General features: G+C 42.9%; 5 protein-coding genes across 5 annotated transcripts; 3 read left to right on the plus strand and 2 right to left on the minus strand.

The window, feature by feature from the left end:
• Positions 1 to 1,182: 1,182 nt before the first annotated feature.
• psmb8a (proteasome 20S subunit beta 8A) lies at positions 1,183 to 4,247 on the minus strand. Its single transcript, XM_053446311.1, has 6 exons — positions 3,799 to 4,247; positions 3,355 to 3,496; positions 2,916 to 3,027; positions 2,551 to 2,680; positions 1,913 to 2,117; positions 1,183 to 1,724 (listed from the first exon to the last, which is right to left on the minus strand). Exons 1-6 carry the CDS (start codon positions 3,946 to 3,948, stop codon positions 1,636 to 1,638), a joined length of 828 nt encoding a protein of 275 aa, XP_053302286.1. The 5' UTR covers positions 3,949 to 4,247; the 3' UTR covers positions 1,183 to 1,635.
• Positions 4,248 to 4,816: 569 nt separating this feature from the next.
• psmb13a (proteasome 20S subunit beta 13a) lies at positions 4,817 to 8,343 on the minus strand. Its single transcript, XM_053446312.1, has 8 exons — positions 8,190 to 8,343; positions 7,892 to 7,976; positions 7,323 to 7,420; positions 6,445 to 6,585; positions 6,209 to 6,324; positions 5,792 to 5,850; positions 5,472 to 5,623; positions 4,817 to 5,179 (listed from the first exon to the last, which is right to left on the minus strand). Exons 1-8 carry the CDS (start codon positions 8,249 to 8,251, stop codon positions 5,068 to 5,070), a joined length of 825 nt encoding a protein of 274 aa, XP_053302287.1. The 5' UTR covers positions 8,252 to 8,343; the 3' UTR covers positions 4,817 to 5,067.
• On the plus strand, positions 8,276 to 11,042 carry psmb12 (proteasome 20S subunit beta 12). Its single transcript, XM_053446331.1, has 6 exons — positions 8,276 to 8,434; positions 8,852 to 8,922; positions 9,452 to 9,583; positions 9,991 to 10,120; positions 10,202 to 10,346; positions 10,593 to 11,042. The coding sequence occupies exons 1-6, from the start codon at positions 8,387 to 8,389 to the stop codon at positions 10,718 to 10,720; spliced, it is 654 nt and encodes a 217-aa protein (XP_053302306.1). The 5' UTR covers positions 8,276 to 8,386; the 3' UTR covers positions 10,721 to 11,042.
• Positions 11,043 to 13,045: 2,003 nt separating this feature from the next.
• Positions 13,046 to 18,024, plus strand: psmb9a (proteasome 20S subunit beta 9a). Its single transcript, XM_053446622.1, has 6 exons — positions 13,046 to 13,326; positions 13,415 to 13,482; positions 16,325 to 16,456; positions 16,905 to 17,034; positions 17,139 to 17,280; positions 17,424 to 18,024. Exons 1-6 carry the CDS (start codon positions 13,276 to 13,278, stop codon positions 17,549 to 17,551), a joined length of 651 nt encoding a protein of 216 aa, XP_053302597.1. The 5' UTR covers positions 13,046 to 13,275; the 3' UTR covers positions 17,552 to 18,024.
• Positions 18,025 to 18,622: 598 nt separating this feature from the next.
• On the plus strand, positions 18,623 to 24,309 carry tap2a (transporter associated with antigen processing, subunit type a). Its single transcript, XM_053446621.1, has 11 exons — positions 18,623 to 19,217; positions 19,783 to 19,897; positions 19,976 to 20,106; positions 20,518 to 20,723; positions 20,840 to 21,037; positions 21,160 to 21,288; positions 21,680 to 21,868; positions 22,131 to 22,304; positions 22,650 to 22,809; positions 23,171 to 23,307; positions 23,857 to 24,309. The coding sequence occupies exons 1-11, from the start codon at positions 18,701 to 18,703 to the stop codon at positions 24,082 to 24,084; spliced, it is 2,184 nt and encodes a 727-aa protein (XP_053302596.1). The 5' UTR covers positions 18,623 to 18,700; the 3' UTR covers positions 24,085 to 24,309.
• Positions 24,310 to 26,448: the final 2,139 nt, after the last annotated feature.

Consider the following 26,448-nt stretch of genomic DNA (forward strand, 5'->3'; position numbering starts at 1 on the left):
TGAGACATGAGACGTGTCATATCACAAACACACCATTTTGTGTTTTGCCAACTTAACTTCAGCCACTTTACAAATTAAACTTAGTAAAGTTAGTTGAAGTTAATATGTTTAAAAATCCATTAAATATTCTCTGTTGATTATATTTAGAAATCACAGTAAACACAATTTCAAGTTTTCATTTTTACAGTGTAGAAACTGAACGTTGAGGCTCAATTTCTCTTTTTGTGTCGGGTTTTTGAATAATAATTAAAGTTAAATTAAGCTGCTTTGCTGTTTCATTCCTTTTGTACTTCTGTTTTTAATAAAGTGATGTTCTCTGGGATTTCTGCCTCTTCGTGATTCAACCTAAATACAGTCTATGGATTCAACGTGTAGAAAAGTTCAACACATCTGTGAAAGTTCAAATGTTCATTTGGTCCCAGAGAATAAACTAATGTGGATTTGACCTGTAAGAGCAGCAAGGAAAAATCTATTTGGTCAAACCTGTGACTCTCAACAGGAAAACGACAAAAGACATTTTACAAATGACAAGAAAATGATTGTGTTGTTTTTATAATGAAGTAAATTCTCATGTTTGATTTGCTGCTGACTTTAACAATCTCATTATTATTATTATTATACGCTAGTTTTTGTAGTCGTGTGTAAAACCACTTTGTGATTGTGTTTTCATTATCAGACATGAGCAGATCCACTGATCTCTCGCTCACACTCACTCAGATCAGAGCGGTGCTTTGCTTCTTCCTGGGAAAACTGAAATCTGTCTGATGGCATCTGAACTGTGAAGGAATCAGTTTTTAGGCTGCTTGGACTCAACTAGATGTAATGTGCTGTGTGACTCGAGGGCCAAACCTGCACGCCAGAGTTCTGCCTGGCAACAGATGGCATCACAGCTGCTGCATTACCAACCAATGAACAAGTACAAACTTTTTAGATGAACTGATATAACCGTGTCCTTGACTGTGAGACCAGTGATCAGTGTCTCAATGAGGAAGTCTCAGGTTTAAGGTGGATTTTTTTTGGCAGAGGTTTTGCACGTCCTGTTTGACCGACTTTATCAATCTCGAGTCGGTCATGTTGATATATCGTCAAATATCCAATTAAAAAACCTGACCTACCAGAAATATGAACACTTGAACGTACATCAATCTTCAACTCAAACAACTAAAAATGACAGAAACAATCTTTTGGAAATATTTTTTTAATGTGGATTTTGAAAGAGGGGAGGCGGGGTTTATGAACTACACCCCAGCAAGCCAGCAGGGGGCGATTCAGATGATTTGGCTACAGTTTTGGGAGCAGTCATGTCGGCCATCTTTATTTACAGACAATATGGTTCACACATACTACATGGAAATTTGAAGAGCTACAGCATCAACATGTTCAGGACCAACATTACATGATGTGAAGAACAATAAAGAAACAAAGGTCTGACCCATTTACGTCTAAATTTACTGACATCTAATTTATTAAAAATCCTTGAGAACATCTCGACTTGACACTACATTACCCACAAACCCCCACAATAAAGTTTCATCTCTTAATAAAAATTATAAAGTCACATCATTTTGAAAATATCAAACCTATGATTGGACCGTTTTGGGACTGTTGAGGTTGATCTGTGTTTCAGGGTCAAGTTCAGAACATTCCCTTCCTGTAGCGATGGATCAGCTCTGACACGTCTTCTTTACACACCTTGATCCATCCGTCCTCTCGCATGTGGTACACTGCACACACACACACACACACACACACACACACACACACACAAATGACATATCAGTTGGGACCATAACGTCACTGATTGAAGAAATTATTGTACGAACTGATGGACTCAAATTTCCCTTCAGCTGAAAGCCTAAAATAACTTAACAATGCTTAAAGTGAAAATCAAAAGGTTCTCAGAGCCACTCACTGTTCACCACTCCACCGGAGTAGGCGTCCCTGTGCGTAGCGTGAGTGATTCCTCGACGACCCAGCTCATACGCCTCCTCTACCGTCATGTCCTCCTTGTAACCGCTGTCAATTATGCCATAGGCGTACATGCTCCCACAGCCGGTAGAGAACATGCTGGCTGACAGACGCGTCCCATTATCATCCACGTAGTACAAACCAGGGCCCTGGAGAGAGGCCCAGTCATGATGTGGTCGGCAGGAACATCATTTTATACAGGGGTCAGTTATCCATTATTACCCAAACACAAGTTTCTTACAGTATTTTACCAGTCCACTAGATTCTGACAAAACAATACAACAGCTTCAAGAAAGAGAAATATCAATAAGCACATTGCAACAAATGTAATAATCATTCAAATTAAATATTTTAGGAATGTATAACTGGCTCCTTCATGATTATATATCTAGATTTACACTGTAGGTCAGTGGGTGGTTCAGAACCAACAGGCATATGGATATCAAGTGAATATTTACCTTCACAAAGTAGGTTATGTTTTTACCCCTCTGTCAGTTGGCCTGTTTGTTGTTTGTTTGTTTGTTTGTCAGTGGGATTTCCAGATAAATACTGTGATGATTGTGAGACACGTCGACAGCTCACCTCTTTGTCCCATCCACAGATCATGCTCCCCATGGAGAGGCCCATGCCTCTGTAACCCAGCATCATGTTGGACAGCAGCTTGGAGGCAGCAGCCACTGAGATCCTGTTCTTGTTCCTCAGCCTGTACAGTCTGGATGAAGGAATAATAAAAAAAAGTACCGACAAATTATTTACAAAATCAATTGATAAATCAGCCTATTTTAAACTGTCCTTAAACAAACTGTGTATATTGGGATTCTTTGTTCTCTTCTGATATCTTGGAGCAAACTAGCAAAAGAAATTCCTTTGGGATTAATTAAATCTCATTTTATCTTATATATTAATAATATAGTCTATGTGTGTTTTCAAAGAACTGCATGACGGACCTGCATTCTTTAGCCAGGAGTCTCTCCCAGTACTGACAGTCTGCAGCACTGCCCGACATGGTGCCCAGCAGGTAGGGGTTGATCTCTATGACCTTGTTGACATCGTTGGATGCTGTGACACATTTTGGAAAAGGGAAACGATGAGTGACCAAGAGTGAATCAAGATGACATCACCACAGTTAAACTTGTCATTTAGCAGTAAAGTTGTACAGTTCAAATCTCTTCCTGAAGAGCTTTAGTTGATGAATAAGTATTTTGGATATGATGGTGACTGGGCAATATGACTGCAGACTGGACCATAGAGGCCAAGTGTCCTGGGTCAAAGGTTATAAGGATGTCATTCATAAGGAAGTAGACTGAAACTGCACTGGTTAGTGGAGGCATACAACCACAGGACGGTGATTCTAGCTTTCATGCTTCTTTAGATGTGTGTGTTTACCTAAGTAACGTCCAGCTGAGGCTCTGGAGTCCACAGCCACGATGACTCCATGTTGGAACTTGAAGGCCAAGGTGGTGGTACCGTGGTTCAGGTCAATACTCACACCTGCTTCCTGGTTGCAGGACTTGAGAAACGCTGAGGGCTGGAAAGGAACCAAAGAAAGGCGCATGAGAAATGTCACAGTTTGTGTGTGTGTGTGTGTGTGTGTGTGTGTGTGTGTGTGTGTGTGCGTGTGTCAAAGAACATGAGAGTGGAATATACATTTCATATCTTAATATGCTGCTCATATCCCATGATAAGGAAGATAAATGCATGATTGGGAACAGACACAGTGAAAACAAGAGACGCGTAAAGTGTCTGGAGCGTCTGACGCGTCACGCTTGTGGCAGGTTTACCGGACAGAATTCAGTTTAATAACTTCCTCCCTAACATCCTGATACTCACGTCGACACCCAGAGGTAAAGCCAACTCCGGAGTTTTGGTTCCAAAGCTGTAGTGGTTGGTTCGGTCCACGGGATGCGTCCGTCCCGCTGGAAGAATCTGTCCGCGGAGCTCAGAGTAGCGACTAAAACCACTTACGTCCAGAAGAGCCATCGTGTATTTAAGTGGGAAATGAAAAATATGTTCGATGTATTTCTATCGTGAAGATGGAAACAACTTCCGAGTTAATGAAGGCGCCTGACAACGTGTCAAAAATAATTTCCTTGTGCGTAACAATGAATCCGAAAGTGAAAGTTTTTAGAATTTCTGTGGCGTCGTCTCACAAAATAAAAAAATATATATATGTGAGACAGAGAACTGTGTCCAACCATCGATAACTAATCAAGTGCATTTCTGTCTGTTTAATCAAATAGTGAATCGGTTAGAACGAAAAATAATCTGGAATAAAACTACAAAATCGTCTCAAAGCACGAACCAATGGGAAAGCGTGGTATTTCCTCATCATCTGTCTCTAGGCAGGAAAGCAGTGCTGAGGTTATGGGATGTCAGCTGACTTATTTATCAGAAGTACATGAGTACATAACAATGTGCATCAATTCACCTTCACGACCTGGTAAAGTACACCATTATTAGAGAATATTGAGCATGTACATACATATATATATATAATTTAGATTTGACATTCACATTTAATTGTGTAGAGTTTGTTTGATTCAAAAAAGAAAAAAAATTGTTCAACCATCCTGTATTTGCTAAAAAGAAAAAAGAGCATAGGCTAAGATGCCCCAAATGTTTAGGGGCATCTACCCTGTGACTAAACTGATTACAAATTTGAATCGTTTGACAGCCCAAATATATATATATATATATATAACTATATATATATTGTAACCAAATTAAACATTAAACACATGTCACACTTACATACACTCACAATGACATAAATGAACATAACCTACAGCACAAAACCTTTTTCTTTTTCTTGGATATGATGAGTAAAAGGAGGCAACTGACGTCAGACTGGATTTTATTATTCTTTTTATTATTATGATTCTTTATTGTAAAAACACGTTTGAATCTTGGCTGCCCTTCTTGCTGTAGTGCTGCAGTAACCACTGAAGTATTAGAGTTTCTGTTCCATGTCAGTGAAGAACAGCCGCAGAGCAGAAGACACGGTGACGTTTATCAAACATCTGAGATTTTTGACTGCTTTTATTTGATATCTGACAAATAAGAATATGAAAGATGAGGTGGTGTTAAAGTGATCCTGGATCAGGCTGTTTCCATCTGCTGCACCGCCTCCTGTACAACCTCCAGCTTTAAGGGGACAACTTTCTCGGTCAGAATCGCTGTTGTGCCGTGACGGTACCTGTATTTCATTTTCCTAAGAGAAAGAGAGCGAGAGAGGGAGAAAGAACCTATTAATGTTCATGCTGATCCGGATCAGGGCAAGGACTCAGGAATTTTTTACATTTTCACCAAATTCCCAGGGAATAATCTTTATGGATATCGCTGAAAAAAATCAGGCATGTTTAGGGAACTGATTTCTGTGAGTGTATGAAATTTGGTGCAGCTCGATTGTCTTTCAGGGGACTGCTGGGAGTGGGCAGAGAACTGAGTGACTGAAATCCAGAATCTGTCCAGGGAGCAGATCTTGAATAAAGTGGAGCTTGTACCTGTTGTCTTTGTACTCTGACTCCTGGTACGGTCTGATGTAGTCCACTCCTTCTCTGGTGATGACGCAGATGTCGATGTTGTTGCCTGAGCCGAGGTCGTTCATGATGCCCGCGGTGATGGCATCACGCACCATCTCCTTGGCCTCCTCCAGCTAACAGACACAAATCGATATGGAGAAGAATTCATGTGTTTTATGTAGAGACTTATTTGGCACTGCCATACTATACCAGCAATTATCCAAACACAGATGATAAAAAGTGAATTAAACACCTCTGTGGTTCAGTCTAAATGATGAGGACTAATAAGAACTGTCACACACCTCCAGATCAGGTTTGAACTGATCCTCTAAAATCCCGAGAGCAGCCAGATCACCGGATCCTGCATGAACACAACAGAGCAAATCCAGCTGATGTATTCAGAGAGTGGATAAGATGCATATCTGCAGCAAATTATAATATTTAATGTTATTTATTATATATAATAATTAAACATGAAGATCTCTGACACATAAAATTCTTGCACTGAACAGTGAGTGTAAAATCTTGCGTTTCAGCTTCAAGTGACACATTTGATAAAATAAAGACCTGAGCAGTCGTAGTGAGCACACAGGTTTTCCACAGCGTCCTAACAAGTCAAAAATTGAATCTTTAATTATAAGGGAAGTGTAAGTTATTCCACACACTCTGCTCCTACTATAACAGTAGTGCACATACTTACAGAAGAGTGTTAAACATACCCATTGCAAGGTAAGGCATCTTATTCACACTCCCATATGGTCCCACTGTGTACAGGTGGTTCCCTGTGCAGTCAACTCCTCCCAGTATAAGATTTGCACCAATTTGGCCGTGATACCTGAGGAGCAGAGCTCAGACATTTGAAAAATGAACTTTAAAGAAAGTGAGAACTTTAAAACAGTGTTTAACTTGTTTCCACACCCTAAGTTATAAGTACGTGTCAAAGGGAAACACGAACCTGTACAACATATCCTGCAGTATGTTGACGGCCATGACGACACGAGGGTTCCTCCCACTGTTCAGCGAGAAGATGGTGAGGTTGGAAGAGACCAAATCTGTGGTTTTCTCTGTATCTGCTGCCGTACCTGCTCCACAACAACTACAGAGACAAAGAAGAAGTAAAGCTACTGTGAGAGAACAAATGAGGGGGAAGGAAAGGCAAGGTGAGGGGTCATGTTGTTGTCGTTGTTGGACGTGACCTCCAGAGGATGTCTGCAGAATTGGTTCCTGGAGGTTTGATGCCTTCACACATGAACTAAGCAGCAGGAGACAAGTTCACAACAACAGAAATCTCTGGAGCACTCAGGTGAGGGGGGGGGGGGGGGAGCAGCAGGCAGGATGTGACGGGCTAATATCAATACTGACAAACTCTCCTGACATCTTCACCCGTGTCTTCTAATGAGTACAGCACCGCTTCTTCATCCTGAGATGATTGTTTTGTCTTTGTTTTTTTGTGCATCTGTCGCATGTTATAAATCGACACACCAACTTTTTCCACGGTGAATCCTGCGGAGGTTCTCCTGCTGTGTTCTCTCGTCCGCTCCTCCAGAGTTGTCTGGAGAAAGTCTGGAGGCTCTCAGACATGCAGCCCCAGCGGGTGTCCAGAGGATCTCTAGTGTTTAGTGCATGTCTGAACGCTGCTATAGAGGGACAGATTTAACTAAAGAGGGAAAACTGCACTCTCATGCTGCCTTCTGGGATGTATAGGACTTTGATAAAACTAGAGGAGGCAGTTCATGGCAGAATGCACTGTTCAGTAAAAAATACAAAACATCACAGAATGATTCTAGTGAGTATTTGATGGTGGATTTCTGCTCAGACACTCGTGAAACTTACTATATGTTTGGGGCGATGTAATGGATCTTGGCGCACATCTTGTCGGCCACCACTTCACTGGAGGTCGCTCGTGTGTCTGCTCCCAGTATCACGCCATCCTGCACCAAGACGGTCAATATAATAACTATAAACAGTGCAGGTACAGTGAATAGAAAGCTGAGTCTACACTGGAAGCCCCTAATTATTAGCCGTTGCCCCCAGAGGCTAATTCATCATCAGACGATGGCCGATTGTTTGTTTTGTCCAGGTAGGAAATGTTGAATTGGAGGATGGAGTTTAACATTTACATCAAGAAACTTCACAATTCCATTTTTTTGTAATGTCCATGTTGGGTTATTGATTGATTTTCTAATATTGTCATTTCCTCTTTGTCCACAGTCATGTTTCATCTTTCTGAAAGTTTCTGTCTTTATTCATCTGGATCTGATGCACAACACTGACTCGCTGAAAAGTCAATATATGCTCAGAAAAATATGTGCAGAATCAAATTGACATGTTTTTAAGTATCATCATTACATTTGTGTCTATTTATATTTATATCAGTGCAGTTTACTCAGAATCGAACTTGCCTTGAACACCACCCCTGCGATGGTGGTGCCTGTTTTCAGAGGTTTAGGTGACTGTCCTGCAAGAAGACCTTCGAATGCAGCATTTCTACAGACACAGAGATATATCATGGGTCATCTGTGAATATATATTATATTTAAAATAAAAACATTATCAGTATGTCGTTGATTAAAGGAACGCAGGAAAAAAGTTACTTTCACTTTTGCTCCGGCTGAACTCTCAGAGAAACCCGAGTTTACATGTTATTGTGATCATCGCGGATTCAAACTGTGGCTCAGAATCATTAGATCAGGATCATACCTCGCTGTGTTGTCGAAATTAAACCCGGCTGCAGGAGTCTCCAGGACATTTGATAGCGCCATAGTGGAAGTGACTGCGGCTCCTCTGCGCGTCTCTCTGCGCCTCGGTGCGTCACGGTGCTTCACGGTGCGCCGGAGGTCGCTGTTCTCACTCGGTGCGTCACCTCTCCGTCCTCTCTTTCGATTTCGGAGATAAAAATGGAGAAACGCTGCACGGACTCACGAGTCAAAGGAGTCAGCACAGGGGTGAGTGAATCCGGTGTCCTCTCTGTTTCTCTCTCTACTCGTGAAACACGAAACAACCCGTTCAAAACTAAGTTAGTCAGTAACTGAAGTCCGCAGCGAACAGGTGATGCTTCGCCTGAATGGAGACAAAGCGACAGGACAAAGGAGTAAACATTCCAGATGTTGTTGAATGAGTGAATGGTCAGCTTTTATATCTGAAAGAGTTTGTTCTTTATGTTTCTACAAAGAAAACTACACTTTCGTTTTTATTGAGGAAAAATCCCCCACGGAACTCCAAGTCCCAGAATTCATAGCCTTGAGTATCGACATAGGAAATGACGCATGTGATGCTGTGTTTGTGTATTTTTCTTCCTCTGTCATATTTGGCTTCTTGCTGGAGAATCCCCACTCACCGATTCTGTCCCTCTCGTCCCTCAGACCACCATCCTGGCTGCTGTGTTCAATGGAGGGGTCGTGATTGGTTCAGACTCCAGGGCTTCAATGGGAGGGTGAGATAAGATAAGATACCATAAGTTAAGATAAGAGAAGAAACATCGGTATATTTAAGTTACAAATAAGTACACATGCACCCAAGGAAATTAAAAATAGAAATATTTAACAGATGTAAATAAACCACAGATTTTATATAAACCACAGGTCATACCATCATTGTCTTGATTGATCTATTTTTTATATTTTCTTTATCTCTATCTGTTTTATTTGTATTATTTTACTCCGAGATGTCGTCCTTATAATTTATTTTAACTCTTTTATTCGGCTCCTTTTGATGCATTTTGTTTACTTGAAACTTGTTTTAAACTCTGATTTCTGATTTTTAATGCAGCTTTATGAATAAAACTGCTTTGCCTAGTTATGACCCCCACTGCTGCCAGTCACCAGGTGTTGATCATGATGCTTTAGCTTCACCTTGGGGAGCTGTCACCACGTCCATCTTCATTTTACACTCTGTGATAGACGTCCTGCCGCTGATGGTGGAGTCGCTCTGTGATTAGACTGTGTTCATTCTCTCCTCTTCAGGGAATTTGTCTCATCTAAGACCATCAACAAGGTGGTTCAGGTTCATGACCAGATCTTCTGCTGCATGTCCGGCTCGCTCGCAGATGCTCAGGCCGTCACCAAGGCTGCCAAATTCCACCTGTCCTTCCACAGGTACCCCACACACATACTCTACAAATACATGTACACATATTACACACATTATGCCCAAGTGATACATGTACATGTCTGCATACACACAAAGCTGACAAGACCAAGGCTCTATCCCCTGTTGGCTGTATACTGTTTACAATCAGTGAGTCCACGCCAGTCGAACTTTTCTCCACGCGATATTTCAGCTGATCTCTGTTAACAGTTATCTGCACGTGAACGTCATAAATCCAGGGCACCATGATGTCAACTGTCAGTGATTTATGTGGAGCTACTACAGACTTTGGGCTTTTTAACTTTTGCATTCATATTTACATTCCAAAAAATCCATACAAAACACAATCGGAAAAAAAGCCTGAAAAGGAATCATTTGTGTACTTCCCCTTATCTTTGTTGACCCTACTCCACAGCGTCCAGATGGAGACGCCTCCACTGGTGATAGCAGCAGCGTCGGTGCTGAAGGAACTGTGCTACAATAACAAAGAGGAGCTGCAGGCCGGGTTCATCACAGCAGGCTGGGACAAGAAGGACGGACCACAGGTCGGTTGCGGATGAGGTGATGACAGTGCTGAGTATGTAAAGCCTCTGCTGCATGTAATGGTGTCCTCCTCGGTTCCCCAGGTGTTCGTGGTGTCTCTGGGTGGGATGTTACTCCGTCAGCCTGTGACCATCGGTGGCTCCGGAAGCACTTACATCTACGGCTACGTCGATGCCAAATACAAACCCAACATGAGCCGAGAAGAATGTCTACAGTTTGCCCTTAATGGTATTATCTTGCTTATGTATTCAAACTCCTTTAGACTACACTGGATCTTTCAGGATGATGATTTAAGGATTTGGAAATAATTTGTTTTGTTTTGACTAAAATGGAAATTTGTGTTTAACACATTCAGCTGTTGTTAGGAGCTGTTAAATTGTTGCACACTTCCTCTTTTAACTGTCCATTTTTGTTGTTGTTCCTGTCCTCCTGCCTCCTCCTCCCTCCCTCTGCTTCATCACCCTCTTCCCTCAGCTCTTGCTTTGGCCATGGGCAGAGACAACGTCAGCGGCGGCGTGGCTAACCTGGTGGTGGTCACGGAAAAGGGGGTGGAGCATGTGGTCGTACCCGGTGACAAGCTGCCACAGTTCAACCATGAGTGACCCCCCCTCAAACTCCTGCTGACATTTTCATTTTGTTTTGTATTGATTTGGATTCAACTCCACAGCTTTATTTCTAAATTGTTATTTTGGACTGGGATATAAAAATCACACACCTGAAGTCATAGAAACATATTTAACAGTGAGTAGGTAACAGCTGTGAACCTGTTAGTTAGTTTAAACAAACTCAAGATCAAACCTCAAATCAAATGAAATTGTTTCCATTTAAATAAATCAGGTTTCTTTTTTCTTTTTATGTTTTGTCTTCATGTGTTTGTGACACACAGAAAAATGTAAATTTAAAATAAATAGTTTCCAAAACCTTCCTCTTTCTTTCTTTTTTAGTTGTTTGCTTTAACATGTCTTTGTCAATTTCTGACGTGTTTGTGTTGCACTTAATGTTAATGACAGTTATACCAAACTTTAAAGTTCAATCATCACACAGGAATTAAAACATAGGATTTTGTTCCAGTGCCTCTGAAAAGATGAGTACCTTGTGTCACTCAGCGTCGTCTCGGTTAAAATTCTATGATCATGTTTTTGAATTAATCAGCAACAACATAAAGTTGCTCAGCAGAGAATGAAAAGTGGAGACATTGCTGGTCAAAAACATGTGACTTGCTCTTGCATTGTATTAAATGCCTCTTGAAACTATTTCAGTTTTGCAGGACTGTGAAGTGTTCTGTGTGAAATGGAGAACAGTCCTCTCTAAAAGGTTTTATCTAACATCTGTTCAACTAAGAACATTTGTGTTCCAACATGTTGCGTAAAGTTTGCATCACTGACACTGCACATCAGTGTCACTTCAACACACTCTATATCACTGTCAACCAGCACTGCAGGGGCAAGAGGGGGCCTGGCCCACTCAAATAAATGTTGTGCCCCCTCAAACTAAATAGGGTTAGGGTTAGGGTTAGGCACAATGCCCCCTCAAGATTTGTGGCTGCCCCCTCATACATGCCTGTCTAGACCCGGCCCTGCTTTATACACTTATAATACACTGTACCTGAATCATTATCACATCGTTTTTTAGTTCTACTACACACAATTTATTGCTATTGTATATACACTGCTCAAAAATATTAAAGGAACACTTTTTTATCAGGGTTTGGCATGAATTCAATTGCACTTTTTTGATAATTATCTGGTCAGTTAAGTAGCAGAGGGGGTTGTTAATCAGTTTCAGCTGCATTGCTGTTGATGGAATTAACAACAGGTGAACTAGAGGGGCAACAATGAGACGACCCCCAAAATAGGAGTGGTTTTGCATGTGGAGGCCATTTCAAGTTTCTCCCTCTTGATCACTTCGACTGGTTTTCCATTAGTGTTGGCTTTAGCTAGAGTCATTATCTCTACTGGGATTATGAGGCGATTTCTTAACCCTACAGAAGTTGCACAGATTGTCCAACTCCTCCAGGGTGGCACATCCATGCGTGGCGTTGCAAGGAGATTTGATGTGTCTCCCAGCATAATCTCCAGAACATGGAGGAGATTCCAGGAGACTTACTGCCATTAGGTATCGGGATGAAATCCTTGAACCCATGGTCAGACCCTACGCTGGTGCAGTAGGTCCTGGGTTCCTCCTGATGCACGATAATGCCCGGCCTCATGTGGCAAGGGTATGCAGGCAGTACTTGGAGGATGAAGAAATTGATGCAATTGAATGGCCCTCACGATCACCCGACCTAAACCCGATAGAACACCTCTGGGACATTATGTTTCGGTCCATCAGACATCGCCAGGTTGATCCTCAGACTTTACAGGAGCTCACTGATGCCCTTAGACAGATCTGGGAGGACATCCCACAAGACACCATCCGTTGTCTCATTAGGAGCATGCTGCGACGTTGTCAAGCATGCATACAAGCACGTGGAGGCCACACAAGATATTGAGAAGCATTTTGAGTTGCAGAAATTGAATTTTGGCAAAATGGACAAGCCTGCCACATCACCTTTTCACTATGATTTTCGGGGTGTCTATAAAATTGAGCCCTCTGTAGGATGAAAACTTTTATTTCCATCAAAGATGTGGCATCCTTTTGTTCCTAAGACATTAAACTGTCCATATCAGTATAAATATCCAACATAATTTTTTTTCACAATGAGATCTGATGTGTTTTCAAAGTTTTCCTTTAATTTTTTTGAGCAGTGTATACACATATATATATATATATATATATATATATATATATATATATATTAATCTCGTGTCTACATCATTCTGACTAACTCCTGCTTTTACAGGTGAATGTCTAAAGAACATCGATAAAGTTTGATCTTATCTTAAAAAATGCACTAAACGCGTACGTTCGTTTGAATCACACAGGAGGGACAGTTTAACTTTCAATTTCGTTTTGCAGAGAAACATGGAGTCCGGCTGACGCAGAATTTATTCGGTCACAAAAAGCAAGAGAACTGGTAAAAAAAACACAATTTTCCAACAAGGAAACGACGTTAAACGGAAGGTTTCGGTTTCCGTCAGGCGTCGCCCTTTCCCTCCTCTCTCCTCGGCTGTCCGGCAGGTAGAGTCGGTGTCGTCGGTACCGGAGTCTCATCAACATGTCGGGAGACTCGGGGCCTGGGTGGTTGTCTGAGGAGGTGAAAACCGGAGTAAGTACATGAGCTGGAACGTCTTGTTACTCCTGTGCCAGATGCGTAATTACGCAGCAGTTCAGAACAGTTCTCCTTCTGTTTGTAGACAACCATCATCGCCATAGAGTTCAATGGAGGAGTCGTGCTGGGGTCTGACTCCCGAGTGTCTGCGGGGTAAGTTAGTGCGTGTGCATGTGTTTACGTGCACTGTGTCCAGTATAATTCAATGTAAATGTGTTGCTGTTCTCTTGAGCTGTAAACTAAAATTAACTGTTATTTGCTGACACACATTAATACTGCTTCTAATATCACATTTATGACAACATTTATATAAATCTACATGTATGGGTTGAACACGGCTCATAACACCACCTAGTGTTCAAACCATCTTGGATCTTACAGGACCCCTAAACTTAACAGTTTGGAACGTCTCTGTTTATTTATACATCACGTTTAAACCATCAAATCTGACTAAAGGGCTTTACAAACATACATATACACTTCTGGTAATTGACCATGGCACCGGGGTGTACCACACACAACCAGAGACAGTTCTGTTGTTTTTCACCATCTTCATTTCTTTAAGCCAAACAAATAAATCCAAACAACTCAATTTAAGGTGGGCAGCTCAGGGGAGCTATGTCTCTCTCTATCTGTCTTTCTCTGTCTATCTGTCTCTCTCGGTCTCTGCTAGTATTTGTCTGTCTCTGTCTGTTGGTCTGTGTCTGTCTCTCTCTGTCTCTGCTCCTGTTTGTTAGTCTGGATGTCAGACGAATTTAGCTCCGCTCACAACATTTGAGGTCGGGAAGCTCGGTCTGGAGTCGCTCCTTTGAGGAGAAATTATGCCCGACCAGGCCAATCAGATTGTCAGGGCGGGCTTTATACGATGATGGACAGATGATCAACGGTAACGTAATCAACCACGTCATCAAAGTGCCCTTGGGTTGAATTCGTTTTCAACAAACATGCCTGCCGCTGGCGAGCTGACATGTGTAGATGCTGCCATTGAGTCTGTTTTAGAAGACATCGACAGCGCATTCATTTTGAAAGAGGAACACAGAACATGGAGGCGACGCCAGAGCACCGCGCTAATCCCTATCGCCCCGGCGCTTGGCTGTTCACACCGGACACTGAAGCGACGCTGAACCGCCGGGCAGCGCTAATAATATCACCCGTTGATCCAGTAGATTAAAAGCATATACTTACTTGTTGCTCCAACATTAAGCAACAGCGTCCCAACATTTGTCTTTCTTGGTGTTGTCTTTATACAACATGTTCCGAGGATCATACAACTCACTGCACTTCTCCACTTCAATTATTAATTTAATGTCATCCATGTTGAAGAACTTCTCCGCTGTTGCTCCGTTAAATGTCGAGTGTCTGGGGTAAATTACGTATTCTCCACTCAAGCCTATGTGGAGAATACGTAGCCCCCCCTCTCTCTCTTTTTATCTGTATCACTGCTTGTGTGGCTGTAGTGGATGGGCAGAGGGGGACATTTAATAATGTCATTGGTCAAATTAAAACTCCAGGACAACAGGAGGGGACTTCAAAGTATGGGTTGCATATTTGATCATTTATATCATATAAAATATGTCATCAATATAGTTTAAAATCGTTTTGCAGTTTGTTTCCTGGTGCGATACACTCGCGTCAAGTGCAAAAAATAGACTCGACGCCGAAACGATCGCTGCACGGCGCGAGGCAGCCTTGACGCAGCGCGGTGCTTCAGCCTTCGGTGTGACCCGCACAAAGTTTTAACATGGGAGTGGATGGGAGTCAGCTGTTATTTAAGGCTTGGCGCTGCGCTGAAGCGTCGCTTCGGCGTCACCCGGCGTTAAGCCTGAAACATGCTTCTGCGACTGCGTCTGCGTCTTTTCACGCCGCTGTGGCGCAAGGCTCGTTGTCATTCATGCTTCCCCAACCGTTGCGCGTCTTACAAAGCAATTCCGCGCCAGAACACTAGGCGGAGTAATGCTTTTTGTCGAAGACGACCTGAGAGACGCCTTCTTTCTTCTTCATCGATTGTTTATTTACATAGCTACTGCGGCTCCTTGTAGCATTTTTCAGGCGGACAAATACGCCAGTCAGTGACGGGTTATACAAGTGGACATACTTTCGGATCTCTTCTGCCAAACGCTCTTCTATTTGGTCCATATTCATTCTTCTAAATCTCCCGTTGTTTCTGCCTGTATTATGTGGCATGAAACCGGAAATGCAGCTCCAGAAGGGATCTAGAGCAGACCAATCACAGCCTTGCGGGCTGAGTGAGCTTGCGGAGCTTTGCCGTAAATTTTAGAAAAGGGGGTCGACACCCGTCAGCACGTAAGGAGGGATACATAAGCACGTAAGGGACCCGGAAGGGCTCTTGCGCTTACGGGCCCGTGAAAACGCAGAAGCATGTTTCAGGCTTTAGTAAATAACTCACAATGCGTTGCTTAGCATACGTCACATACTACGTTGCTCTGATTGGTTGTAGGTCTATCCAATTGAGAGAAGAGGAATTTTATTTCCTGGTCAGTTGAAACACGCCCCATAATCACAGCCCAATGGAGCGGTCTCAGACTCACATTCTGACTAGAATTGTGAGTCTGACAACGTCAGGCTACCTGTTTGTCTCTCTCCCTTTGTCTCTCTATGTCTCTGCTCCTGTTTGTCTCTGTCTCTGTTTGTCTATTTGGTCTCTGCTCGTGTTTGTCTCTCTCTCTGTTTGTCTCTCTCTGTCTCTGCTCCTGTTTGTCTCTCTGTCTCAGCCCATTTGCTGCCTTTTTGAATCCAGGGAGAGTTGATTGGTCAACTAGTCTCATCTGTGCCAATCACCTCTCCCTGGTTCACGGGAGCTCTGAGCCTCCTCCATGATCACAATATCCTTTTTAACTTTATATATATTTGGGGGTTATCATCTACCCTCTCTCTCTCTCTCTCTCTCTCTCTCTCTCTCTCTCTCTCTCTCTCTCTCTCTCTCTCTCACACACACTTTACATCCTCTTCCCTCTGTATTCATTCCTCCATCCAGAGACTCAGTGGTGAACAGGGTGATGAACAAACTGTCTCCCCTCCATGACAAGATCTACTGTGCTCTGTCAGGATCGGCAGCAGACGCTCAGACCATTGCAGAGATCGTCAACTACCAGCTGGATGTCCACAGGTACTAAAGTGTAGTCCAGCTGCACTTCAAAAGTGTCCTTAAGAATGAATCTAAATCAGAATGTACAGTCAGTGGCCGGAGGCATGATGTTTTCCATCCATCCGTGCAATTCTTGTGAAATTGGTATCTCAAGAATCTGGCACAAACGTTCACCTGGACTCAAGGATGAATTGATTTGATTTTGGTCGTCAAAGGTCAAAGACACTGTGACCTCTCGAAAACACAAAGTTTTGCTACATGAGAACGATAAATGTAGCAAAACTGCATGATAAATGCACATTTATCGTAAGAACGATAAATGTGCCACCCGTGTTTATGTAGAGTCACATATTAAATGATTCGATTTCAGAGGTCAAAGGTCACAGGGACCTCATATGAGTCTGGGGGAAATGTAGAGTGAAACTGCTGTGGTCAGGCCATCAACCACTGTGCCTTCTGCTCCTGTCAGTATTGAGATAGGTGACGAGCCCCAGGTTTGCTCAGCTGCCACTCTGGTGCGGAACGTCTCGTACAAGTACAAGGAGGAGCTGTCAGCACATCTGATCGTGGCCGGCTGGGACAGACAAGATGGAGGACAGGTGAGTAAAGCACAAGTAGCTGACTGCAGAGGACAAGAAAGATCACTGGGATAAATGTAACACAAGTGTTTCCTTCTGGTCCGGTGACCTTTGACCTCTCCCAGGTGTTTGCCACCCTCAACGGTCTCCTGACAAGGCAGCCATTTGCAATTGGAGGCTCTGGCAGCTTTTACGTGTACGGGTATGTTGATGCGGAGTATCGCCGGGGAATGAAAAGAGAGGAGTGCCAGCAGTTTGTTGTCAACAGTAAGTATTTATTTTTTTCCCTAACTAGTGAGAGGATCAATTATTCTCTTGTTCTCACGTTGAGACACGTTGTCCATCTTTATATAAAGTCTATGGTCTCTTACACTCTCCTTCTCTCTCTCTCTCTCTCTTTTCTCTCATAGCTCTCTCTTTGGCAATGAACCGTGACGGCTCCAGCGGCGGCGTGGCCTTCATAGTCACCATCGATGAACAAGGCACGGAGGAGAAAGTCATTCTAGGAAATGACTTGCCGACCTTCTTTGATCAGTGATCCACATATTGAGTTATAGACCTGAAAAGATGTGGTCACTGGTCCCAGCTGAAATCTGATGGGCCCGTCCCGTCAGTCGTATTTTTTCAAATAAACTGGTCACTTACTATAAAATTAATTTGACAATTTGTTCAGAATTTGTTTATACCTTTTATTTTGAAGTAAACAATGTGCTTGAACAAGGAAAGATTTCCAAAAAATAGTAAATTCATTGATGTGAAATCTTTGCTCAGATCTATAGAGCTGACAGTAACAAGAAGCTAATTAAATGTTCACCTACTGTATCTACTGTGCACAGATATTATACATAATTGGCCCCTGTGTATTAACTGTGGCCCCTTTATGGCCCCTGATTTGGAAAAATGGACATTGGTAAAAGTCTTAAATATACTTCACATGTGATTTATATCATACTGTAATCTTAATATGTCCCAAACATGTATTTAATGTCAAATAAACGATCTGGGTTATAAGATGGACTTTTTCATTTCTTTGAGAGATGTTTAATGTGCTAAAGGAGAAAACTCTCAGACACACCAGGAGGTTTTCATCCAGGATGGATAAGGAAGTGATCAGTTATAGGTGAAGGAAGAAAAGGACACAGCATGTGGATGAGGGCCACTTCAGGCAGTGATGCAGCACTTCTGGTCTCTTTGTGGTCTGCACAAATAGATGTGATCCTGAAGTTGCCCACTTGTAAAATAGCAAATATGCCCCCAAAAAACGTGGACCAGTTTTGGCAAACGTGCGGTGCTCTCTGTGAGGTGTAATCTGGATGTGAACCAACAGTGGAATGTGGATAATATGACTCAAATAACACAAAACAAATACAGGCTACCTTGGGCACCTTAGGTTTACATGCGGTATTGCTATGGCTTATTTTGGCCCAAGTGCCTCGCCATATGTGGGCCCTGGTGTGCGATGTGATGGATATGTGACAAATCCATTACTTTTCAATGGCTGATACGTGTGAATATTCGTTTTAATAATCCTGAGCTCTCCAACTCGAGGTTTCAGTTTTGCACTGTGCAGTTTGGGTTTAAGAGAAACCCCCTTCCCTTGCCAGCAAGTGAAACTGAAAGTGGATGGAAACAAAAACATAGTTTACGCAGCAGAGCAGGTCACAAGAGGATAACTGCAGCTGGACGAATGGCAGGAAAAACGTTTCCACGCATTCACAAAGCGGCTGCTTTGATAGCGGCCGTGTGCGTCGACCTGTCTTTGCTTTACGCGTCAGGACTCGTGGTGACTCTCAGCGTCTCCTCGCATCTTGCGCGTCTCTGGGTCTGTGCGGCTCTCCGGTGCTCGGCTCTGACGGTCCTGTCCTTGCTCGCCCTCGGGGACCTCAAGCCGTTGCTGCTGCGTGTTATAGCGGCGTACTGTCTGCTCCCCGCGGTGTTTGAGACCGGCTCAGCGGCGCTGTACCATGAGGAGGGCCAGTGTGGGAGACTGGCGGATGCGCGCTGCTGCTGGCTGCTGTGCGCCGCCGCCTCCATGGCTGCTGCGCTGTTCTGGGAGATCACCTTCCCGGACACCGACCAGGCGGCCGCCGGTGAGGAGACCAGGCAGAAGGCCCGGGTCCTGTTCGTGAGAGTGCTGCGGCTGTACAGACCCGACTACCTCCTGCTGCTGGGAGGGTCTGTGTTCCTGTCGCTGGCTGTTGTCTGTAAGTACACAGAGGGCGAAGGCAAAGGGCCTAGAGAGGATACGAATAGGTATAGTGCATATGAATATTGTTGGATAACATGTTTCCAGAAACAATTTGTTTTGAATATAATTGATTGTCTTTAATGTTGTTTGTAGACCCCAGGAAGAGTTTATGCTAATGGGGATCATATAAAATCAATAGGCTGAAAAATGAATATCGTCGATATTGATATATCAATAAGAAAAATCTGCTATGATGAACACACAGTGGAAACTATTGTTAAAAACTCACATATTGAACCGTAGATCTGTTAGAGCTCAACCAAGCCCTAAACCATCAGCACTAAATATTCACCATTTACCACATAGGCATCTTTAGGTTCACATGCAGATTACACCTTTCCTAGAGCAACGATCATTTCATTTAAGGGGTTCTCACAAACCTCTTTCGGCTGTGGACCAATGTAATGAGCCGTTGTCATGGGGGGGGGGTGCTCCCTCTCAGCTCGGGGCCCTGGGGTTCTTCAGCGACCCTGACTTCATGATAACCTGTTGTCTGTGCGTGTGTCTGATTTTACTCTCAGGTGAGATGTTCATTCCGTTCTACACTGGGAGAGTCATCGACATCTTGGGGGGTCAGTACCAGCTGAGTGAATTCAGATCTGCTCTCCTCTTCATGGGCCTGTACTCTTTGGGAAGGTAAGAGTCAGTGATTTCCCTCCAGACACCAGCATGTGTCTGTGGCTCACGTCTCACTGACTGTCTTTTATTTACCAGCTCGGTCAGTGCAGGCTGCAGAGGGGGTCTTCTGCTTTGTGCCATCAGCGCCTTCACATGCAGAGTGAAAGTCAAACTGTTTGGGGCTTTGACCAAACAGGAAATTGGATTCTTCGAGACCATAAAGTCAGGTACGGCTCCTGTGACTTGCACTTTACACTGTATGAATAAGTGCAAATGAGGGACAGAAGAAGTATAAAGTAAATAAAGGAGGGACATTTCAAGACAAACAAAGAATGGCAACTAATGGCACTTGGTAGAGGTAATATCTCCATCAAGGCCTGACTGTCCTTATATGTGATATCTTAATATGTCAGAATTCTTTCAACAAGATCCATGAATTATTCTCTGGGAAACTAGTGATATTGAAACATATTCCAGGATCCTCCCATTTATCCAGATCCGCTCAAAATGTAAAATTTCCTTCATGGAAGTTGTTTGAACAGCTTTTGTGTAATCCTGCTAACTAACAAACAAATGGAGATGAAAACATGAAGGAACAGGACGAGACAGAAGTTAATTTCTATTAATTTTCTGTGTAGGTGAAATCACACATAGGTTATCGAAGGACACCGAACTGATGGGAAGAACCGTGTGTTTGAACGTCAACGTGCTGCTCAGGACGCTCATCAAGACGCTGGGCATGATCTCCCTGATGATGAATCTGTCATGGAAGCTCACGTTCCTGGTGCTGATGGAGACGCCCGTCACCGGCCTCATTCAGAACATCTACGACACACATTACCAGGTGAGAGCAGCCTGATGACAAGTGATGAGACAACGCTGAGAACTGAACAGCTCCTTGTGTGTGAGACATTAGTTTCAGTCATTATCTAATAATCCTATGTTTTGCTCCGTCCTCAGAGGTTGACCCTGGCGATGCAGAGCTCGATGGCGTCGGCAAACGAAGCAGTGACGGAGGTGGTGTACAGTATCCGTGTGGCGCGGAGCTTCAATGCAGAAAGACACGAGGCCCGACGCTATGGTGTCCGTTTGACGGACATTCAAGTCCTCAGGAACCGGCGGGACATTGTCCGTGCAGTTTACCTGCTCGTGCGGAGGGTGAGATGTTTGAGTGAGTTTTTGAGTGTTGAGCACATCATTCCAAACGACCTTATTTAACTTTGTGTGTGTGTGTGTGTGTGTGTGTGTGTGTGTGTGTCTGTGTGTGTGTCTTCTCACAGTTGACAGGGTTGTTCATGCAGGTCCTAATGTTGTACTACGGCAGGTTGTTCATCCAGAGCGGACAGATGACCACTGGCAACCTGCTCTCCTTCATCCTCTACCAGTCAAACCTTGGAGACAACATCAGGGTATCCCATCATGCATTGTGGATAGTTTTCAGTCAGGGCTGGTGTTTGATTGAGCTTTGAGCAGAAGGAAGAGCAATACGGCTCACAGCCTAAAATACATATATTCATTGTAGCAACTGTGACTTTTGGTGATAAGAATCCGTGCCAGTGCTGATGTGCTTAAAAACACAGGATTTCAGAACTATTTATACGTCATGTCCTGCCTCCTGCTGCTCTACAGGCTCCACCTCGCCCTCGCCTGAATGTCTCCCACATTTTCTTGTTGTTGTGAACAAGTCTGACTTAGACAATCTTCTGCTGCTTCTTCACGTGTGAAACCCTAGAGAATGACATTGTCAGGAGTTCATGTCTGAAATGATCCCAGCCCTGTCCTGTGACCTCTTTCCTCCAGACACTCGCCTACATCGCCGGTGACATGCTGAACTCGGTGGGGGCCGCGGGGAAAGTGTTTGATTATCTGGACAGAAAACCTCAGGTCAGCACAGATGGAAAACTCAAACCCGATCGACTGATGGGACACGTCAGCTTCAACCGTCTGAGCTTCGCTTATCCTGGAAAACCCAACAAAACAGTTCTGCAGGTGAGGTTTCTCTACGCCAGGCAGACGGGGTAGATCCTCTGCTTCATGACAGCTCATGAAATTAAAAAATGAATGAAGGAATAAACCCTTTGAAAACCGACAATAAGGAAAAGGTCATTATTTCTAAAACTTGGACACTTAACAAAGACAGAAATTCAACTTCAACCAAGTTCAGTGGGACAAATTCAGATTTTCTCCATGTGTCCTCAGGCTAAGTGTCAGATGTTTTAGTCACACAACCACTGCTGTGTTCTTGGTTCAGGACTTTTCTTTGGAGCTGAAGCCGGGTCAGATGACGGCGCTGGTGGGTCCATCGGGGGAGGGGAAAAGCACCTGTGTCAGTCTGCTGGAGCGATTCTACGAGCTGCAGGATGGAGAAATCCTATTGGACAACAAGCCACTGAAATCCTACGACCACCGTTACCTGCATGAGAAGGTTGTTTTTCATTTATTCCCTGGAAAAGCAGTGAAAATGTCAACAAACATCCGATCTTGAAATTTTTATCTGGATCTGCACTAAAATGTATTTGGTTCTTTCTTGGCCCATGTTCCATCCTTCTGCCAAGTTTCATGAAAGCACGTAGAGTAGTTTTTGCATAAACTCACAAACTAACTAACAAGATAAAATCACCTTTAACCCCTTAAAAACAAGTCAAATCCTGAAAATGATGTCCTCCGAGAGTTCATTATATCTGTTGCTGTGTAAGAATAATTAAATGGATCGTTTTTGTTCCCATTCATGTTATTTATTCAGTCAAGCTGATGAAAGTGTGTTTCACAGGTCGCAGTAGTGAGCCAGGACCCTGTGCTCTTCTCTGGCTCCATTAGAGACAACATCGCCTACGGGCTCGCTGGCTGCTCATTGGACGAGATCCAGGAGGCGGCGTGCCAAGCCAACGCCCATGACTTCATCAAGCTGCTGGCGAAAGGCTACGACACAGGTAATCTGTTGTTCCTGCCCCTCAGGCTGTTTCTCACCAACAGCACAGGCACAAAGACCTGCTTTGGATTTTAGAAGCAGGTTGTGTGATTGAAGACAATGTGAGGAATGTGGAGAGCAAGATTTTTATTATAGATTTGTATCTTTTTATTATTTTGAAGATTATTTAGAACAACATTAAAGGAGACATGGGACAATTCTAATAAGTGTTATATCTTGAAGAGCTTTACATTCTCAGGTTTTCAGAAAAATTCACTTTCCTCATACTTTCTATTGCTGCAGCTCCTCTTTTCAGCCTCTGTCTGTTATTGGAATAAATTTTCAAAACCAATCAGTTTTCTTTTTATATTATTGTTTCTCAGAGGTGGGTGAAGGCGGTGGCCAGTTGTCCAAGAGCGAGAAGCAGCGGATCGCTGTAGCTCGAGCTCTGGTCAGAAAGCCACAGGTTCTCATTCTGGATGAAATAACCAGCTCCCTGGACACTGACAATCAAAATAAGGTAAAGGTTCTCACAACAGCAACACGAAGTCTGTAGGTTTGATTCAGTTCTGATGAACATGAAGTTAGTAAGAAGGAGATTTTTCATAAATATATGGAAAAGAATTATGCATTAATATGAATAGAACATTTCAAATGCATAGCTCAAAGCTCAAGAAGAATCTAACCAGTCAGGTTGCAGTGTCACATAATGTATATAGCGACTTAAAATGAATTTACCAAAAGGTATTTTATCATAATAAGTTAATGAGTTTTGTCATGTCAGATTGACCTTTGACATTTGACCATCAGTTCATCTTGAGTCCAAGTGAACGTACTGAACCTAGATTTACTGAAACTCCCTCCAGGCGTTCCTGATGTATCACGTCCACAGGAGTAGGACAGACCTGAGGTCACAGTGACCTTTAACCTTTGACCAGCAAGTCTTAATCTTTAATTAATTCTCAAAGAAAATGGTGATTTTTGCATGTAAACCTTTGAATCTCCGTTCATCGTCTTTGTGGGATCCTTGCTACTGAATCAGACTCTGTGTATTTGTCATCACACACAGGTTCTGCAGGCCCTGACCGAACGTCCCAACCAGACCAAGCTGGTGATCGCTCACAAGCTGGAGACGGTGAAGAGGGCGGATCAGATCGCTGTGATCGGTGGAGGCAAAGTGGAGGAGCGAGGGACTCATCAACAGCTGATGGACCTGAGGGGGAGATACTACCAGCTGGTGGAGAGGCACTTCGCTGAGGGAAACTCCACACGGGCTGAAAATGGATTGACTGACTGATACATCGCGGGAAACAAAACATACAACAACCAAAACGTCGTATCCCACTTACCCCTATTCTGGTGAAGCACTTGGTCTAGTCCATTTACTGAGCCCCTGTATTTAACCAGGCTCCCCCCGCAAACACATCTTTAGGCCAAACCAGGAAAGAGGACTGATGCAGAAGACACAGTAACTCAAAGACAAAGAAAACTGAATGCATACAAAATCAATACAACTGAGGACAAAACCTGCTGCAGACTGTGCACAAGTTTGACAGCAGCAGCAGTTAACCTGAGAAAAGTCTCTGATTACAAGTTCACTTTCTGAAAATTGTTTTGTAAAAATATAAATTTGCTTTCATTCAGAGGTTTTATGTATTTAATTTAGAAACACGCCTCCACAACTCTGTTAGTTCTATTACTCTTTATTTTGCAGACTGTTGAAATAACCTTAGGCACCATTAAGTTATTAGATTTATTCAAAAGATATTATATATATATAAGCTGTATGATTTTTTCCGGTTCATTGCCTTGTATTTGTTAAATGTGAATAAAGATTTGACATGAAGACGCACAATCTTCATTTATGATCAGAGTGGCCAAAGGTTGTTTTTTATTTCAGTCCTAAATAAAATATTGATGAACAGGATCAGATTCAATCATTGTCAGAGAGGAATCATGCAACATGGGCTAAGAAAGAAATTATAAAATATGGGAGCAGATCCTGACCAAGGGGCAGATTAATTTTTTAACACATTTTCACCAATATCCCAGAGCAGAATTCATGTATCTTGATCAGGCACATTTTGGCAGTTAGTAAAATTTGGTTAATTGAATTTAAGGGGACTGTAGGTGGATAGAAATGCACTTAACTGAGTCTCTGTCTAGTTCCATAGGAGATTGGTAGAAATGTTAAAAAAGAAAAGGACAGTGTCTCCGAATGTTAAAGTTGTAAATGATTTCAAATTTTACGTGTTCTTTCTCTGACCCATGTTACATCATCGCAACAAGAATCGTGAAAATCCATTCTGTAGTTTTTGTGTTTTCCTGCTGAGAATCCAGCCGCAGTGAAAACTTTACCTCCCTATGTTGCAAATAATACAAAAACAGATACTACAGGATGAATTCAATAAGACCAGACATGGTCATTAGGAAGTTATTCAACTGTTAAGTTGTCTCAGGCCTCTGCTTGTTTTTCGAGTCTCTATTCTTCTGACTGAGCAGTGAAGGTGGAGTCTGTGTTTTATTGTTGAAGCTGACCTGGAAAGTACCTGACAACCAGGTTTTATTTCCTGGCTTTTTGGAGAGCTGCCTGGTGATCATGCATCATAAAACCAAAGTCTATCTGCAGCTCGATGTCAAAACACCAACTTCCTCTTTCAACACTTGTCGCCATTTTGTCACGACTTCTGTTCATCGACAAAATGGTGGCAAAACTCACATGGCGCAGATGTTTGAATCTCCAGAAAGTGGGTCTCTCTTAATGCTACTGCACCTGACTGTGTCTAAGGGTGCTTGTAAAAAACACTGGAGTGTGATACTTAGACCCAAACTGCAGGAGGGAACAGCAGGATTCACACATAACATAACATTTTCTGCATGGCGAAGAGTATTTCTGTTATTGAATAAAAGTTTCTTAACTTAACTTATTTTCATGTTGTAACGTTGATTCAAACATTGCATTGTCCTCTGTTACTGTTGGTGCTTCTTAAAACTCCCTGTGTGAACTGAAAACCTGAGACACAAGGTTCAGTAATCGTGTGCCACCTGCAGGAAGAGGAGAGTTCGGCATTGAACTCCACATTGCGTCCATCTTAGACTAAGCCGAAACACAAAATGTCCGACAGCGTGCCCGGGAAATGTGGCATATTAAAACAAAGAAAGGATGAATCTATTCAACCCCTGGCGGTAATTATCACCACGATCTGACAGAACCGGTTCTGCACCAGGTCGCCTCACCAAACAGCCGAGCTGGAAAGTCCCTTCTCTCTTTGTTCATTTTACTTTCGGTCTCTTCTGTTGAGTCGCAGCCAAACCACAGCCAAGCCCCAGGTCATGTGACCGACAAACATTCTGATTTGACTTTTCAGCAGTTGCTATGTTTAAGATGATAAAAGTCATCTATTGAATGGGCTTTAAAGCTTTTCCAGTGTTTTCATCCGTTCAAAGTGCTTAACAGTACAAGTCCAGTGCACATTCATGCAGTGCCACAGCGGCTCTAACATGTTCATTATGTGTAATTATGCTCTGATCCATCTTAATATACATACAGGCTATCATATGTTCTGTCTGATCTTATTTTTTAGGCACAAAGTCAAGTTTACAAAACAATTCTTTTTTCAGCTGTGGAAATTTCAACAACCCTGAATTGTCTTAAATTGAC

Source organism: Pleuronectes platessa, chromosome 18, assembly GCF_947347685.1.
Source record: "Pleuronectes platessa chromosome 18, fPlePla1.1, whole genome shotgun sequence".
Lineage (NCBI taxonomy): Eukaryota > Metazoa > Chordata > Actinopteri > Pleuronectiformes > Pleuronectidae > Pleuronectes > Pleuronectes platessa.

Coding starts and splice junctions, on each gene's coding strand:
- psmb8a (XM_053446311.1), bottom strand. CDS start 3,948: ATGGCTCTTCTGGACGTAAGTGGTTTTAGTCGCTACTCTGAGCTCCGC. Junction 2,118..2,550: donor TCTGTGGATGGGACAAAGAG/GTGAGCTGTCGA, acceptor GCCTCTCTCCAG/GGCCCTGGTTTGTACTACGT. Junction 1,725..1,912: donor CTCCGGTGGAGTGGTGAACA/GTGAGTGGCTCT, acceptor GTGTGTGTGCAG/TGTACCACATGCGAGAGGAC.
- psmb12 (XM_053446331.1), top strand. CDS start 8,387: ATGGAGAAACGCTGCACGGACTCACGAGTCAAAGGAGTCAGCACAGGG. Junction 8,923..9,451: donor TCCAGGGCTTCAATGGGAGG/GTGAGATAAGAT, acceptor TCTCCTCTTCAG/GGAATTTGTCTCATCTAAGA. Junction 9,584..9,990: donor TTCCACCTGTCCTTCCACAG/GTACCCCACACA, acceptor CCTACTCCACAG/CGTCCAGATGGAGACGCCTC.
- psmb13a (XM_053446312.1), bottom strand. CDS start 8,251: ATGGCGCTATCAAATGTCCTGGAGACTCCTGCAGCCGGGTTTAATTTC. Junction 6,586..7,322: donor TACATCGCCCCAAACATATA/GTAAGTTTCACG, acceptor TTGTCTCTGTAG/TTGTTGTGGAGCAGGTACGG. Junction 5,851..6,208: donor GATGCCTTACCTTGCAATGG/GTATGTTTAACA, acceptor GTGTTCATGCAG/GATCCGGTGATCTGGCTGCT.
- tap2a (XM_053446621.1), top strand. CDS start 18,701: ATGGCAGGAAAAACGTTTCCACGCATTCACAAAGCGGCTGCTTTGATA. Junction 22,305..22,649: donor ACCGTTACCTGCATGAGAAG/GTTGTTTTTCAT, acceptor TGTGTTTCACAG/GTCGCAGTAGTGAGCCAGGA. Junction 23,308..23,856: donor ACACTGACAATCAAAATAAG/GTAAAGGTTCTC, acceptor CATCACACACAG/GTTCTGCAGGCCCTGACCGA.
- psmb9a (XM_053446622.1), top strand. CDS start 13,276: ATGTCGGGAGACTCGGGGCCTGGGTGGTTGTCTGAGGAGGTGAAAACC. Junction 13,483..16,324: donor GACTCCCGAGTGTCTGCGGG/GTAAGTTAGTGC, acceptor TCCTCCATCCAG/AGACTCAGTGGTGAACAGGG. Junction 17,281..17,423: donor CCAGCAGTTTGTTGTCAACA/GTAAGTATTTAT, acceptor TTTCTCTCATAG/CTCTCTCTTTGGCAATGAAC.